We start from the raw sequence: 18872 nt of genomic DNA, 5'->3' as shown, positions 1-18872 counted from the left end.
AGGCTGAATAGCTCAAGACTAAACACATATACAGAAGGACTTTAGCTTATGCGGAGAGACAAAAATGTAGATTGGAGAAGACAGACTGGGATCAGGGGTGTAGAGTGAAGGGGGTGTAGGTCAACTTTCCTCCAAAGAGTGTCAGGCTAAATTGTGTGTCAAAAAACCGCTAAGGAGTAGAATAATCCGCCTGCTGGACCCTTACTCCCATGTGGGTGTTCGCGTTTATATTTTACAGACAATGTCCCTTTAAAAGTGGGGCGCGTCTGGAAAGCCCATTAGATGTGCATATAACATTTCCCCTGTGATTAATAGTTGATGAGGCAGAGTTGGTGGGGTTGGTCGCAGGGTACCCACATGTGGCCGCCAGGGCTCCTCCTCTGCAGGCTCGCGTTACACTCCATAAACTTGCCACTCTTTCCCACCTCTGCGTTTAAAAAGGGAGGAGGGACCACTTGTCAGGAATATCTTAGAACTGTGAAAGCAGCCAGCCCGGTCAGGAGAGTGTGTGTCTGTGTGTGTGTGAGTGTGTCTGTGTGGACACAGGGGTTAGCCGAACACTTCTCTAGCAGCACAGCCAGTCAGATCACTTGTCCACTTGCCGGTCGGGTTATGTGTGTGTGAGTGTGTGTGAGGTGCTGCTCTCTACAACGTTACACATGCAAGACGGAGAGAGACCAACTTAACCAGAGGAAGGTGTCCATCCTTACACATTGGACTGAGGAGAGTCAACAAGACACGGTCAGTGACAGAAAGGCAGACAGACCAAGAGAGAGAGTAACTTCTTCCAGAGTTGGATGTGCTGGGGAGATGATGTGCTTCTAAAATCAAAAAGCTGACGTGGATATTACCCTATATTGACAGAACCAGAGAACAATCTGAAGGGACTTTCAGCTCTCAGCAAGGACTTCACTCCAGAAGTGTGTGAGGTTGACTAAGTGTGTGTGTGTGAGGGAGTGTTTGTTGTGTTTATCGCCATGGATCAGACAACCAGCAGCTGCATGCGGAGCGCCCACCCCGGCAGCCCCATCTGGGGGTGCGTGAGGAACCCTCACCCCGGAGCGGGGCTCCAGTCGCCCTACCAGCAGGCCCCCTTCTCCCTGCACCAGAAGCCTGAGTACCTTTCCTATACAGACTTCTCCACCTCCTGCCTGGTGCCCGCATCCCACACCGCCTACCCCCGCGACGACAGACTTTACCAAGAGCCCCATGCAGGATTCCAGAGGGCCGACTGGCAGTTCCCCCCCTGTGAGACGCGGGGCCGGGGGCAGGAGGCCTGTCGGGTGACGCCCGTGGCGGTGGTTGGTGGAGGAGTTGTGGGGGGCGTAGGCGGGGAGATGGACAGCACAGGTGGGGAGAGGCTGCCAGGGGCAGTGCCCAGGTGTCTGAAGGGGGAGTACTCGCCACAAGGCATGGCATCGGCCGACACAGAGAAGAAGAGCTCCAAGAGGAAGAGGGACGTAATAGGTGAGTCAATGATACGTCGTGGCGGGATCAGTTGGGGTGTGCTGCCGGTAAATACCATGACTGAAAAAAATTGGGGAAAGACATGGGTGACCACTTCAGCGGGCCTACATAGCGTGCAAACTCAAGTCAAATGCCATGCAGAGACAGAAGTTAAAACATGACTCCCAGAGTTGACATTCATTTCGACATACCCCTTTCTCTCATGAGTACACGAGACAGATGTGTTATTCTGCAGGGAGACTCTCACCAGACTACTTTACCAGTGGACCATGATACAGTATCACATTCACTAATGCCCCATGTCACTGCTGAACAATGGGACAGAATCTCTGTATCTGTTTCCTCACCAAAAGACAGTCAACCTAGAGCCTCAACAGGTAGGTATGCAAAAGGTGACGATACTTGGTGCTCAAGACACACTCCGAGTGGACCAGTTGCATCCTCTCATTGTTTGAGGGCTCCTACAATGTTGAAATGACTAACGCAACGTCTACTGTAACTCTTTGTTGAATCCGTGTATCATTTGTATCATTGAGACATGACGGCTTTCAGGATACTGCGGGTATAAATCAAATTAGATGTTTGTCAGCAAAATAAGCTTGGCGTATCTCATACTCTTTTGATGTATAGTATCACGGTCCATGCTAGCAGATATATCGTTAGATGTCTTTATAAGTACTACTATTAAAAGTATTAGAAGCTCCATGAACTATTCAATTTAATATCAACACCAACAGGCAGGCAACTGTTTATTCCTCGCAATTCCCCATTGATTATTGATGTCCTTGTTACCGTAAACAATGATATAGCAACAAAAGACCAACGGATATTTCTTAAGTTTGGCTAGTAGGGTAAGACACTTAAGGATCTATGTTTAAATATCATGGGAATATTATTCCGGTCGCCAGAGTACTATTTCTGATGCAACACAAATGCAAGTGAAAGAGTTCACTGGGAAAAAAACATGTATTTATGATTCAGTTCAGGGCCATATTCAAATTCTCAGTTAAGAGTTTAGTCTTCTAACTTAAAAAAAGAGTTGTAATTGTTCACTAATCTATTCCTCTTATCTTATTTCATTCAGTGACAGGAAATCAAACCACATTTCTAGTGCAGTAACTGATATCCATGAAGTGCTAATTCCTAAAAGTCACACACTTTTTAATGACCGGCCATTTTAGTTAATGGGACTGGGAAGTGTTTATATTTATTTTCTAGCTATAGATATGTTATTGAAATATACTCCCAATTTCATGCTAGCTGAAAGAGAGGAAAAGTGAACCTCACTTTTGTCAGCACATCTGCTATAGGCATTCCCTTCAGCTTCCGGCCATGCTATGGAAGCCAAACTTTCAAACCTCTCTAGAATGGGGGACATTGTTTGAAGATAAATAAATGTATTACCTCCTCGATCAGTATTCGCGTGTGCTACTGGCTATATGAGGATGGACAAAACTTTAAAAAACAAAATACTCACTTTAGAAAAATCACTTAGGGCTTGAAGACGTTATTCGATAAACGGGTCTAATGTGAGATCTCCTTCATAGCGCAGCAGACAAAGGCCTTAGGCACTTAATTGGAGAAATGTAGATTCCCCCCCCCTTTTCTTGTGTTTCCCCCCTTTTCTTATTGTGTTTCCCCCCTTTTCTTATTGCAACTCTCCCTCACTCCAGTGAAAACATGCCAGACCACTTGCCTGCAACCCCGCTTTTACATTCTTATCCATTGACATTTTCCTGTCATTAAGGTGTAACAGAATCTCCCACTGAACACATGCAACATGGTTGACCACTGCGTCGGCCCAGTATTTCATAGATGACCATTCAAACCTGCATTGAATACTTTGACCTAGTGTTGGGAAAATATCCGTATTAACCTTTTACTGGAGTGGGTTAAATCAGTGTCATACAGAGTGGTTCTTGGTAGTCTTCAATCTACTTTGAAAGAAAAGTATACACCTCACACACATGGTTTTTTAAAAAGCAGACACCTGTACCATGTCAGATATAGAGTTGAAATGTATTTAATTTTGAGTTTGCATCCCAATATCACACTTTATGTTCTTCACAAAAGACTGAAATACAGCAACATCGTTTTACCAGATTTTCGGCAGTTTAATTTTTAATTTTGATTAATGATGAAATTTGAAAAAATATGAATAACATTCCACCCATGAGGCAACTAGGTAATTTGACTGCAGGAAAGGGATCTATGGCATTGACACAATGCTACAGTATATAATAGCCTGGTCTCATTGACTAGACATAACATAGTAAATGTAAATCCATGACACTCAAATTAGTATGATATGTCATGTTTGGTATGGTTACATAAGACATGAGGTTACTTAAGGCAAAAAAAACAAAAGGAGGGTGTTCGAATCTCATCATGGACAACTTTAGCATTTTAGCTCATTCGCAACATTGCAAATACTTTTTACTTTTTAGCTACTTTGCACCTACTGTACATAGCATGTTAGACAACCCTTCCCTAAATGCTAACTCTAACCTTTACCCTTTTAGCTAACCCTTCCACTAACCTTAACCCTTTAACCTAACACTCCTAACTTTAACCCTAAACCTAACCCTTAGCCTAGCTAACGTTAGCCAGCTGGCTAACATTAGCATTAGTCACCTAACCACCTAGTTAACATTAGCAACAACAAATTGGAAATTGTAATATATCATACGGTTTGCAAATTCGTAACATATTGTACGAATTACAGTTCGTACCATATCCTGCAAATTGTAATGCATAGCATATCATAATAAATTATTTACATACAGAATAATACAAAATGCTCTGAGGCCAGGTTGTATACAAGCTCTAAGACATGGTGATGGATTCACCTTCATTCATACTTTCAACCGTTTCAAAAGGTTCAACCTCTACTGATGTGCAGATTATTACATGTTTTGAAGGAATGTCAGGTTTATCTACAGGTTTTAATGCGTTTTATAAGCCATTGTGTAAGAACTAGTTTAGACAAGCTCTGTTTCATCTAAATCAAGCAAAGTAAGCTATAATGCGTCTGTATTTATCCAACTCCACTACAATAGTGCTGCAATTTGAATAGTGGACACTTAAATGCTTTTAATATTATACTTATCATAGCCAACCATTTAACTTTATTGAACCTTGTTGTGCTAATACTGAAACGTATATGAGACTGGTATGTAACTAATTGTATTTAGAACATGTTTATAGTGCTGCTAAACATATGAACATTGCAGGGTGATTTTAATCAATTAGCCTGACCAACATCATTGTTAACTTATCAACTTTATAATAATAAAGTCTCTAAAACACTTTAATATACATATAACCACTCCGATATAAAACAAATTTCAACACCATTTTTACTGTGAAGAAAACCATCTTGGAGATGTACACGTTTATTACGTTCAAACACCTTGGCACACACTTTAATACACCAACTAATCATGTCATTAATTAAATAGTCCTTTTCATTTCTGTTTGAGTCTGAAAACCCACTTGTTTACAATGGGCTTAATTCAGTGTTAATTAAGACAAATTACTTTTGCACCATCTCCCAGAAATGCCAAATGCTGTTTGTGTTACGGAGTCCCGCTGGGTGCAGGAGTTGCTCCCCTCCAGTTTACGGTCTCTGGCTGTGCAGGGTATTTATTGGGGCCTGTTTAGTGATGGCCAGTGTGTGTGCCCATTAAATCTGTCCTGCCAGGTGTTCAGCAAGCTAAACCTGCTCTTTACTCAGTTCCTCCTCAACAGGCCAGAGTAGAGCAGCGTACGTTGAACAAGTTTCCTTAATCTGGGTTTTAATCATGATAATACGGTGTTCTCAACATGAGGCATTATAGACCACAGGTTGGTAGGTTGGTCTCTCTGAATGGGAGTCTTGGCTGCGGGAAAATGTTTTGGGTTGGGGGTACCCCTACTTCCCATGGCTATGCACAAGCAAGGCAAAGACGCATGCAAACACACACATGCGAGCACACACTGAAGGACGCGGGCACATGTGCACGCACGCACGCATACACACACACACACACACACACACACACACACACACACACACACACACACACACACACACACACACACACACACACACACACACACACAGAGAGAGAGTCTGGATCTGCCCAGTCACATCTGGACCAGGCGCTGCAGTTAATTTCACAGTCTGGCTCCACGCTCTGGCAAGTACAAAGCAGAACTTCTCACTTTGACAAATTATAACCATTTTCTCGAGATTACATCAGCAGCTAGTGTCGCTACCTATGCAGAATTGTTAGCTAGAATCATTCCATTTAATATATATTTGAGATTTTTAACAAGGTATTATTAAATGTCTTTCATGTACAGTATTTTCTATCCTAATATACTGTACATTTTACAATAGCCTTCATATTCCCGGTCGTACAAATTTATCATACAAACTGTATTAACCTATAATGAGACTAAATCAATAAACACAATGCACACATATATGAATACCATGGTAATTACAGCACAGGATTTCATAATTACTCTTTCCTATGCTCTGCTACACGGGTGAGAAGGCTTCCTATTTTCCAGAGGCTGGCAAGGTTGACAGCTTGTGTGTGAGTTACTGTGCCATGGCCCTCAGCCTCCTCTCCTCTGGCCCATGAGGGGAAGTCTTCCCATCTTCCCAGAGATGCACACGCTTGAGCCGGACAAATCCCCACCTTTGTTCTTTTGTTAGAGGGTTTAACGATGTTCCGCTGCATTCCTCTCTAACTCAAGCCCTCTGCCTCCTGGTTAGGTGGCCCCTGTTGCAGCGCAAAGGAGCGTTGACTTGACTGCGGCACTGGTGGTTAGATAGTGTAACTCAGTGAGTGGGACTTCAGGTCAGTGTGGTCAGGGAGGTCTCACATAGGGTGTTGGTCCGGTCGCTCTCTGAGTGGACGACTAGAGCCTCGAAAGACTTGTTGGTTGACCTCTTCTTTCCGAAACGGCCTAATACCAGACAGACAAACCACTCAACTTGTGTCCAAATTCAGATCAAAACCAATATACACGCCAAGACATTGTAGGCCTAAGTGGTACTCCTTCAACACATAAATGCAGGTATAGATGTAGGATCTTAATGTGATCTGTTGATGAGAACTTTCCTGCAAAGCAGGAAATGCAAACTTGTCGTATATTTGAGTTTAAAAAAGGCTTCTAAAGTTTGAAATGTGCACTTTGAAATTTCAGACTTGATTTGCCCTAACAGAAAATGTATCAACCCCTACAAAAATTCAATGAATTATAATCTACATAATAATTCACATTTCCTGTTGCTGAAGGATTATTTTCCTGGTGTAGCAAACTGGCGTGCACGGAATTTTACAGAATTATTTCTCAACACTACTGCATATCATAGCATAGCATAATCATGCAGTGCTAATGAAATAACAATTCTCCCCTCTTCTGATGTCCTCCAGATATTCAGGACTCCAACTTCAAGGTGGACTCTAACTGCAAAGCGAGGAAAGAGCGTACAGCGTTCACCAAAGAGCAGCTCCGGGAACTGGAGGCAGAGTTCACCCACCATAACTACCTGACCCGACTGCGTCGCTATGAGATTGCGGTCAACCTGGACCTCACAGAGAGACAGGTAATGAAGATCATCAAACTTGAGTAAAAAATACTTTAAAGTACTACTTAAGTAGTTTTTTGTGGTATCTGCACTTTACTTTACTATTTATACTTTATACTTCACTACATTCCTGAAGAAAATAATGTACTTTTTAGTCCATACATTTTCCCTGACACCCAAAAGTACCCATTACATTTTGAATGCTTAGTAGGACCGGAAAATGGTCAAATTCACGCACTTATCAAGAGAACATCCCTGGTCATCCCCACTGTCTCTGATCTGTCAGAATCACGAAACACACATGCTCCATTTGTAAATTATGTCTGAGTGTTGGAGTGTGTCCCTGGCTATTGCATACATAAAAATAATAATAATAATAATAATGGTGCCATCTGGTTTGTTTAATTTTAAATGTTTTAATGATTTATACTTTTACTTTTGATACTTAGGTATATGTTTGCAATTACATTTACTTTTGATACTAATACCAAATACTTTTAGACTTTTGCTCATGTTGTATTTTACTGGGAGACTTTCACTTTTACTTGAGTCATTTTCTATTAAGGCATCTTTACTTTTACTCAAGTATCACAATTGGGTACTTTTTCTACCGCTGGCGTCAAGCCCACAACACCCACACCAGAATACTTCTACACAGTATTTAGTGATCTATAAGCATACATTTTCCCAGGGAATAGAAAGAAGAGGTCTATGAAAAAACTGATGTTTTTAGCTGATTGTCTGACAAATAAGAGAAGAGCCTGTTGATTGGATGAGAATATGTGATTTAAAGGGTAATATTATTAATCACAAATGATTTTAAAAATTGACATATATTTAACAATGTTCTTGATATAGAGAGCTGGAACATAGTTGAGTCTCTGCAGCCTACAACTACTGGCTCAGGTTGTTTCTCGTTAATAGCACTCATCCTAATAGGTGACCAACCGGAGCGGGGGAACGTTTGAAGCCTTCCTTTGTGATTGGGCAGCAGATCTTAGAACCTGGTGAGACAAGGCAAACATTTGTAAGGACTTGGCAGTCTCCTCTGTTCCTCTCCCCATTTCCAGCCCCTGTCCCCACTCCCCACTCCTCCTAACGAGCCCATAGTTTCTCAGTGACCGCACATAGCCTGCTCTTAGATTAATTTCCCAGGCCTCTGGTGCTCAATGCCAGCTAGGCCTACACTCCGGGTTCTGAGTCCCATTGCAACTCAGGCTCAACTTTTTGGTGATTCCCCCCCCCCCCCCGACACATCCTACACATCTTGGCAGGCTGACGTTCCTTCAGTCACAAGTGGCAGACAGTATCAGACGAGGGGATAGTCTTCATAAAAATAGTGTGGGAAGAGATTAGTCTGTCCCAGTGTTGCCGTGGGGAATGCTGAGAGGGATGCGCGGAGGTCAGGCACTGCCCTCCCCTGAGTATGTGGGTCCAGTCGGCACAGGATAGCGACTGACTGGGTCCAAGGAAATGATGTCATAAGTCATGTCAGTGATATTGTAGAATGATCCAGAGAGCTCATTAGCTACTGCAACCTACACATTGATGCTGTCTGATGACAACCACTTATCTACAAAACAGAAACCTTTCAGGAAATGGAAAAAAAGTGGCATATTTTCCCACTATTGAACATACAATTATGAAACTTCAGAAGCTATTTTGAACACATTTTATTGGTCCTAGAGTCATGAAATGTACAGAGTACAATGAGGGGAGTTGCTGCTTTCAAAAAATCTAAACAAAAATTGAGTTACAAGGTCTTCATCAGACAGAAACGATATGATACTGACTTAACTGTAATCCAAACCTAAATTCATACTTTACACTGAGACTGCACGCGTTTCACAAGCACCAAAAAAAAAACACCCACCTGACTGATGATCTGAACTGGTGTGGAAAGTTGTGGGATTATGCTTATTTATAATAAACATTAAGATTTGAACATATGGAAACAATCTCACTCAGTATCCCAAACGTCCATATATATCACTAGGTAGAAAATGTAGTGACACTTCCTGTTTATGTCCTGTAGGTGAAGGTGTGGTTCCAGAACAGAAGGATGAAGTGGAAGAGAGTGAAAGGAGGACAGCCAGCTTCCCCTAACGACCTGGAGGCAGACGACATAGACTCTGCTGCCTCACCCAGCTCAGAGTGAACACATAGAGAGGAGAGGAGGCCCTCAAACACCAACTGGACATCCATAGAGAACACAAGACATCCTATAATATCCCTGGAGAGTCAGCTGCTGGAACAAAGCATTTCTAGAGACTTTGTACGCAGTCTGAACCCCAGTGTGTTTCCGATTGTAAATACTGTAGTGCTCTGTCTGCCAATGTCCAAAGTAATTTTTTTGAACTTCTCTGTCAAATGAGGACAATATTAGACCTAACTTCAAAGGGGTTGTAACATTTTCTTTATTCCCTACAATCTAACTCCTGGAGCATTGACTGCGGTGGAGTGTTGGAACAAACAAACGAAGGAATGGCTCAATCTGAGCGAGTTGCAGAGTTTATCACCCTTCCCAAGTGAGCGCTTGCTGCTCAGTGATGACATGCCAGGTCCGCGATTTGATTTTGTTTGAGGACATCTCCTCAGCTCTCGCATCGTAATCATGGCCCTCGACGCTTCACTACGAGCCACCTGCAGACACTCAAACCGTTTCAGCGTTGCCAAGCCTTAAGTGCCCCAAAATCTGATTGTATTCATAGTTGTGTTGTCAGGTTTTTCCTAGAATTTACTTTTTTTTGTACTTTTCTTCTTTTTTTTTTACATTTGAATGATATTGATAAAACACAGGATGTTGCCATTTGAAATCTGCAAAAATTAATAAATCATAAAAAAAAATACTTTGATCATTTCTTCCAAACCAGCCACGTGAGTTATGAAGTGACAGTGCATGGAGCTTCTTGGCCCGACTATAAGGACATAGCCAATTCTTTGGCATTGACAGGTTACTTAGTCCATTTTCTATGACAACTGTCTGCAGACGTCTGTCTCTATCTCAACTGTCTTTTCTTTCTTTTCCTGTCTGTGTGCTTGCCTGCGAGTGTGTGAGAGAGAGAGAGCTACCCCTGCAATAACATCTGCAAATCTGTGTACGCAAACCAATAAACTTTGATTTGATTTGAGAGAGATGGACAGAGAGAGGCACAGCGAGAAAGAGAGAGAGAGAGAAATACAAAACCCTCTCATATAGAACTACACTCTTAGAAAAGAGCGGCTGCCCCTATAAAGCAACGTCTTGTTTTGAAAATGGCTTATGTGGCATCGATATAAGTCAGAAACATTTATTCTAGTGTCAAATTTTACAACAAAGTGAAAATAGGATAATTTTGGTCATGAAGTCAGTCTCGTCCAAAATGGAGATTTGCAAAATGATAGGAAAAATTGTATGTCGCAGAATGAAGGGTACCGTAAGAGTTTTCCATGGGTTGGGTTTATTTCAATCCTGCCCACAGCTGGCAGCACCCAAGTAATCATTGATTTGGAGCGCAGCTGCACACGACCTGATCTTAATGCCCATGGACAATTTGGTTTAACATTTGATATCCCTATGGGGCTAATTAGGGACCATCAGTAAATTACACATTGTACATGGGACAATTTTTTTAAAGGTCAATAGCTCCCAATGTCAATTACATAAAAACCTCAAACCAACTATAAATTGTAGAAATTCATATACAAATATTGGAAAAAATTCAAATTATATGGAAATTATATGGCTAGCTCTTCCCACCTGCTAACACACACAAGACATACCCACATCAAACCAAACCCCAAAAACAACTCACGTTTGAATTCAGTCATGGGCGCTAGCATTTCTTAATAACCAAATCTAAAAAATTAGGAAGTGCAGTCACCCTTTAAAGAGATTATCCGGTACATTTGTAAACTTTTTAGCTAGGAGTTCTGAAAGTAGTTCCCCGAGCCAAAAGTAGTGCCAAGTATACCAAGTCACATATGTGAAGATAACACCATTGCTCTCACTCTCTCACTCTGCTGTGTGTGCATCTTGCTAGCTGTCACTCAAATGGCGAGGGGCTGAAGATCATTGGCTGCAACTCGAATTGCTAGGGGGCTGGCACAGCACAGCTTCCAAGAAAACAGTTGCTTTCAAACTAGGGATTTTGTGACTAATTGAGGTAAAACAACAATTCTGCTCATAGATTATGTGTGAACTACACATTGACACATCCAGCCCAAAGCGAGAGGTTTAAAAAAAATACTTAGTAGTCGCCAAAGCGAGCATGTCTAAGGAGGATTTGATTAGACTAATTTGCACCCACACAAAACCTGGTATATATTAGAATAATCCTCCAGGATGTTTTTACACTGGAAATTTGTCTGGTCTGGCGTTCTTCCTAATAGCAGTAAACCCTAAAAAGATCACTATGATGGAAGTACATTTATCTGACGTGATACTGACATGGGAGCCTGCATTTGAATGATCACATTCGCTTTGCACACCATCATCACTGCCATTTCAATCAGCTTACAAAGCACCGTTAACCTGACAAGGTGAAATCTGGCTCCTAAAGCCCTATTTGGCCCCCAAACTATTTTCAACGGAAGCATCTGGCTGGGGCCAATTTGATCTCAACCCGAGTGGAACTCAGACAAGCCCACGCGAGGGCCCCTAGGAACCAGAAGTCTGCTGGCTGACCACTTGCGTATGATGGAAAGGGGAAATAATAGGTGGGTATGGGTGAAAAGACGGCTTCTCAAGTACAGGATGTTGTTGTAGCAGGTAGCCAGTCATCCAATTTCCTGCTTCCCAAAGAAAACAAGAGGTAAAGCATAGGAGTCCGGGGACTTACAATGGCCGGCCTATGCTCAGCCTGGCCGGCCCAAACAAAGACTTTGGAGGTTATTGCCCTTTCTGTTCCACCAACTGGGGGAGAGGTTCCATACACACCCACGGTATAGGGGTCAAGTGTGACTGTAGCACTGACCCGGTGAGGCTTCGCAGCATCTGCTGAGGATGGGAGAGCTCTGAGCCGATCCTCTCATCACTTCCTCCTCATTGGGTCCCTATTAGGGACTATTATTGTATTAGCGGTAATAGTAGTCAAACTGAACCATGTCCAATTGTAATGATAGTATTAATATCACTTGAGTAAACCAATGAACTTGGAATGTTGTTCTTGTACCAGTAAGGTTTCTTTAAAAGGTACAGGGTGGCCAAATGTATGGATGACATTTAATTGGTTGGTATGACTAACTTCAACTCCTCTAAAGTGTTAAAAGATCTGATAGAATGGTTGTTTTTATTGGGGTTTTTTCATATTAATAATTGTCTATCTTTTCCATATTTGATGTTTATATAGAACTTTTATTTTTAGAGGCAAAAATGTGTCTGTTTTGATGATCTGATATTTTGGGGGACGGGGGACGGGGGACGGGGTCTGTTGATTCAAGGCAGGAGTTGAGGGACATAAAGACATTGTGTCTGACCTCACAAGGCCACTGTCAGCAGCGTCTCTCTGCCACTTGCCACCATTTGTCTGGGCTGAGGTAGTTCGTTTCACATCTGCAGGGAGCAGGCGAGCAGTCAGTAAACATCAGCTAAAATACTTAATTCAATTGTTGCCAATAACACAGTTACAGTCCTAAACCCACGAAATGAAATGAAAACACGATAACAAGCTCTGCTAGGGCAAGTAAAATGGTCAGAGTGAGGTGTTCTCTCATTTGTGTCTGGAAGTAGCTAGCAAGCTATACAACTTTAGCCAGTTAGCTTGGCTGCTTAACTGTCATTGTGATGTCAGAACGCTCGGATCAGCCTACTCCTTGGATCAGCCTACTCCTCAGATCAGCCTACTCCTCAGATCAGCCTACTCCTCGGATCAGCCTACTCCTCGGATCAGCCTACTCCTCGAATCAGCCTACTCCTAGGATCAGCCTACTCCTCGGATCAGCCTACTCCTCGGATCAGCCTACTCCTCGGATCAGCCTACTCCTCGGATCAGCCTACTCCTCGGATCAGCCTACTCCTCGGATCAGCCTACTCCTCGGCCCGAGTATCCAGTGTGAGCTTTAAACTCTCTGAGAGCAAAACGCTTTGAATTTAGGAACGGACAGTCTGACAATGCTCTGAATTTACAAACAGCCTAGAAAGCACTCTTACACTCCAGAGTGATTTTAGAAATTCTCCCTGTAAAAACAATGACAATCCATGTGAGGCCCGTTATTATTGCATCACAGGAAGAAATCTGCTCAAATGTAACTGAAAATGTATATGCACCGCAAGACTTCCCTTTAACACCTTTTGAGATAATTATCTCAAAAGCAACAGACCTGAGAGTGGGTCAAATACTTTTATTTTGAAGGGAGAAGCTCTGGGACGGGAAGGAGAGTTTGATGGATCGCAGGAGGTGTGAAGGTCAGCACTAAGAAGCGTCCGTTGAAATGGAAGCGTATCCTCTACGCCCTGCTCAGGCCTCCGGGCCCAGACCCATCTGCATGATGGCATTGTTGACTGACTGAGGAAACATTTCCCTTCTGACATCGAAGCACCTCTACTACACCCTGACACGCTGACATGGGAGGACACCACCGTGAGTACTTTAAGATAGAACGTTGTTGTTCTATTATTATGCCGTGCGTGTAATATTAATAAACTACAGAGTCAATGGAATGTTAACATTAAAGGCCTACCCTTTTAATTTGATGAACAGTGGCAGCGTTGCCACTTGCTTCGACTTATAAAGCTGAGGGGTGGTGGTGGGGTAATTTAACCACTCTCAAATTAATTTAACATGATAATGTAGAACCAGAGGTGACTTTTAGAAAGTCTGGTTCTTCTCCAAAGACTTTCTCAAAGCCTTACTATATTTTCCTACATGTATTGTTGCACCATTGACAATGATCCTTCTCCACCATCTAGCTACCGCTGCTTGATACACTACATGTACCTTAGAGTACATTGTAGTGTATAGCCTGTCCTCAGCCTGTCATCAGAAAACAGTGATTCAACAGTCATTCAGTCTGTTGTTGGTCTTTTCAACCTCTACAGTGGGATCTATCCCAGACCCAGACATGCCTCACCTTGCTCTCCACCTCTTCCATCCTACACTGCCACTGAGGCAGAACTACACTGTGTTTCGTCAAGCCAAATGGGCCCAGGAGAAATTGTACGTAATAAGACTAGCTCAAACCCCCAACCCTCCTTCCTCCCAAGTTCCTTGCGCAGGGGCTAAGAGACATAAGACACATCCTCTCTTTCTTTTCATCCTCATTGTTATTTTAGGTCACTTGCAAATCTATTCCATCCATCTCTCTACCCTCCGCTACGTCTGCTTTTTGCCCTTTCGCACATGCAAGGCAGAGACTGAAGAGAAGAAGAAGGAGAAAATGTGCGATGTCTTCCGCACATCCTCCGCATCCTCCCAAGACAGCAGTTGTGTTGAAGGGGGGATACAAGGAAAAATAGTGTGTGTGTGTGTGTGCGTGCGAGCGTGCATGCGTGCGTGTGCCTTCGGGGTAGCAGAGCAAGTCTGGTGAAGCAGCTTGAATGTACAGTATGTAGTAGGATGTGGTGAGGGAAAGTCATTGGAGCAGCTTCCTCCCCCCTCATACCACCCCCCCCACCCCCCATCTGCAGTGATTCGCGACCCCGGCAGGACAGATAAATCTTCCGTCTTCCATTGCGCAGCCAGTCAAAGATGGGCTCGAGTGGAGGAGCACGACCTTAAATTATCCGGGACTTCCTGCAAAGCTCTTTTGACAGTTTCTTTAGCCAATAGGAGAGCAGCGGTGCAGGCCTGCGACCCTCTCTATTGCTCCCTCTGGCTGGTAGTGCTGACCTGCTCTTCCCTTCACCAACATGGAGGCAGGAAAGCCACCAGCAGTTACACTTTCCCAATCATCACACAAAGGAGCACTCAATTATATTGTTGCTCCACAAGTTGAATGTGGAGGGTCCTGTTCAGGACAGGCACGGAAGGATGTACACAATTCATTTTAGACACAGGTCTCTAAACTGGCATGGTGACTTAGAGCCTACAGTATCTGATATCCCATCTCATAATGTCTATGTCACGGCCGTCGAATGAAGAGGACCAAGGCGCAGCGTGGTGAGCGTACATTTTCCTTTTTATTAAAATTGTCGCCAACAAAAACAATAAACAATACAACACGACCGTGAAGCTCACAGGGCTATGGTGCCTCAAATAAAGTTAACCTCCCACAAAGGAAGGAGGGAAAAGGGCTACCTAAGTATGGTTCCCAATCAGAGACAACGATAGACAGCTGTCCCTGATTGAGAACAATACCCGGCCAAAACATAGAAATACAAAATCATAGAATAACAAAACATAGAATGCCCACCCCGCATCACACCTAACACCTGACCTAACCAAATAGAGAAATAAAACGTCTCTATAAGGTCAAGGCGTGACAGTCTAAGCCTATAAAACAATGATCTGTATGATCTCTAACAAGATCTTTACGAGATATCAGTTTTTTTTTGTGTCAAAATGACAGCAAGAACAGTAGTCTTTGTTTCCATGCAAGACGATCCCTCGTCTAGCTGCGTACTTGTGCCCCATCCTCCCCATCCTGTACAAAAGCCCATTTAGTCAGTCTAGTACCATCCAGAGACTAGAGATCCCTTCTTCAAATAGCCCAGAAGTTCTTAGGGTCTGAGGAGTGGTAGGAAGTGGTGTTGGCAGTAAGGGAGGTGGGTAGTAGAGGAGCCATCCATCAGCACCACTGCTCTTTGAGTGCCCTGGGATCAGTGCTATGCTGTCATGAAAGGTGTCATGGCCGCCAGACAGACAGCCTTCTGTGTAACAAAGACCCTGGTGTCTCAGGCTGGGGAACTGATCTGCTGTCTGTGGATGGAAGGTTTTCTCTAATTATTGTCTTTGGATGGTAATTTGGCGTGACATGTTATTGGGTCATTTGGTGCATCATCAGTGGTATACCGAATGACGTCATTGTGAAATCATCAAGCTGCTGAGTGTGGTTCATAGTGTGTGTCAGTAGAGATGATCTCAATAAGGCTATTTATGTTAGCGTGAGGATGGGCGCTTTACAGTGAGTTGATCAATAAATAGCTGAGTTTACTGCGTATCAGGCTCCGGTTTATTACTTCAGTAAATTCCAAGGATTCAGGTTTCCAAAGTTTTAGATGAGAAATGGAAGGAATGTTTAAGTACAAATGCGTATGTCATTAGAAAATGTTTGACTTAGGCCTAAATAAAGTAGACATGCCACGAGGACACCACAAACTAGATAATACAACACATCTGTGGTGCAGAGTTTTCCTTTAGAAGTGACATCATTACTTCAAAAGTTCATATTTTGGTGTATAAGTAGGAACCATTGTGTACTGTATGTTATTTTTGTGCATTTGAGGGGGCAGGTAGAGTGTAGGGCACGCTTTAGGTTCCCAGTTCTGCCAGACAAAGTTCGGCCATGGGAACCCTTGGGAAATGGGAAACAGGTTTCATGCATGAATGCCTGTGTAGAAAACATCCACATACAAGGTACTCTCTCTCACTGAATGGGATAATTTTAGTGGTTGAAACAACCCCTGCCTTGAGGTGACAACCAAAAATCTCCGGAAATCAAGGATTAGGGGAGAGTGGGGCTGGTTGTCCCATTTCTTCTTACCTACTGTATACTACTTAGCCTGTCGATGTATTACACAAACTCTGTCCCACATTCACTGACAGAACAATATCTCAAGATTTAGATCATAAACATAAAAGTCATGAACATATCGATTTTGGCCATATAAAACACAGATGCTGTCCTCATCTATAAACGGTTTGCAATACTGATGTAGATCAACAACAAGAATAGAACAGTAGTACTACTTCACAGGTTTCCATCTGGAAATGTATCTTTTGCACTACTACTCCCAACCCCAGACAATACAGAAACACTGTAGGGAACACACGGTCATCCGCAGTGCAACGACCCTGGAGTCATGAGGAGTACCATACTCAAAGGCAAGGATGATCTCTAATGATGAGGATATACTGTAAACATTCATAGCACCCTCCTGGTTTTTTGTTTTGAGCACTGTCACAGACAACCTCGTTTTCCCCTAAACAATGTGACAACAAGCCCCGCTCTCCCCTACTCATGTGAATGTTAACACAGTCTGACAATGATACAGACTGTCTTAAAACCCACGTAAGTGAAACATTTCACATCTGTCCTCTCTTTCTCATTGCTTCCAAAGTCTAAAGCAAGAGCTCTAGTCAATAGTGTGACTATGTTCACCAGGGAACAGAGCCCTCATCCAATCAGCCTTGGGCAGGAACAACAGCAATGAACAGCCGAGTCTTGTAGACATGGAACCAGTCCTCCACTCCACTCCATTTCTCAACGCCTCCATCCATCCATCCATTCATCCACCCACCCCCGCACTCCAGCTCCAATCAGGCCCCAGAGACGGAACCCGAGTCCGGGCTCGAGCCTGTGGAGTGACAGGCAGGCGGGGATTTCTGCAGCTCCTGGCCTGTGATATTCTCCATCCCCGCACTGTCTTTCATCAGGTCCTGTCCTTCGGCTCACAGACAGCTCAGAGAGAAGGTAAGGAGCTGCTAGTGTACAGTTTCACCGCTGGGGCCCTGTCTGCAGCACGTGGGAGGATGATTTCTAACACATGGAGCCCGGGGGCCGCAGAAAAAACAATGAAGGACCTGTCAGTCCCAGCCGCCCAGCCACCCCGACAGAACAGGGGTTAGTGATGTCACACCCATTCACACCCCCCCCCATCCTTCTTCACCCTAGTCCCATGCTCCAATTAACACCTGTTTTTACACTACACCAGCCCCCACATTAGAACAAGTTGTATGTTATAGTCTGGCCTGGAGCCACCTGGGTCTGCAGGATTAAAGCTCTAACAGTGGCAAAAGCTTCAGCTGCAGCTCTGCAGCTCCCTCACACATCATGAGGGATACTGGTCTGGCCTGTCGTGACACCTCCAGCCCAGCTCACTGAAACTGAGCTTCCACACCGACTGGTTTTGGCAGTAGATTTTGGCATTAGATGTGTTAGCAAACTGGCACGTGTCCATAGGATTCGCTTGGTTTTGCCAGGGATGCAAGCTAGATGTGATGGCCACCGTTTTACGGGCTCCTGACCAATTGTGCTAATTTGTTTGTTTTTTGGGGGCCGATCCTAACTTTTTTTGAGCATAATGTTTCGCACATTGTTTTATATGACCAAAAATAACATTTGGACATCAAAACAGCAATTGCTATCCTCGTTTTGGATGAGGGTGAATCAGAGGCGAAGGACATAATGCTCATCCCAGACTAGGCCCAAATCCCCGTCACTCGGAGTGTGTGACACCTAGAATGCGCTGGCAAGTGGATAAGTCGCCCTTACCCTCTGTTCTATTGATGAATGTGCAATCACTGGAGAGTAAACTGGATAAGCTCCTATCGAGACTATCCTATCAACGTGATCTGAAGGACTGTAATATCCTACGTTTCACCAAGTCATGGCTGAACAAGGACATGGACAATACATGTTTTATGTTCCGGGATTCCTCCAATGTCATTGAGGAGTTCACCGGCATCATTAATAACTGCATCGGCGACATAATACGCACAGTGACCATACGTACATACCCTATCTCAAAGCCATGGATTACAGGCAACATCTGCACTGAGCTCAAGGCTAGAACTGCCGCTTTCAAGAAGTGGGACACAAATCCAGAAGCCTATAAGAAATCCCACTACGTTCTCCAATAAACCATCAAACACACAAAGTGTCAGTACAGGACAAAAATTGAATCCTACTACATCAGCTCTGGCGCTCGTCGGATGTGGCAGGGCTTGCAAACTATAAC

General features: G+C 43.6%; 1 protein-coding gene across 1 annotated transcript; it reads left to right on the top strand.

The window, feature by feature from the left end:
• The first annotated feature begins 432 nt into the window (after positions 1-432).
• Positions 433-9901, top strand: LOC139377454 (homeobox protein MOX-1-like). Its single transcript, XM_071120484.1, has 3 exons — positions 433-1467; positions 6900-7072; positions 9090-9901. Exons 1-3 carry the CDS (start codon positions 978-980, stop codon positions 9210-9212), a joined length of 786 nt encoding a protein of 261 aa, XP_070976585.1. The 5' UTR covers positions 433-977; the 3' UTR covers positions 9213-9901.
• The last annotated feature ends 8971 nt before the right edge of the window (positions 9902-18872 follow it).

Source organism: Oncorhynchus clarkii, chromosome 20, assembly GCF_045791955.1.
Source record: "Oncorhynchus clarkii lewisi isolate Uvic-CL-2024 chromosome 20, UVic_Ocla_1.0, whole genome shotgun sequence".
In the NCBI taxonomy this organism is placed as follows: domain Eukaryota; kingdom Metazoa; phylum Chordata; class Actinopteri; order Salmoniformes; family Salmonidae; genus Oncorhynchus; species Oncorhynchus clarkii.
Note: the sequence above shows the minus strand (reverse complement) of the source record. Positions and strands in the feature narration are given on the sequence as shown.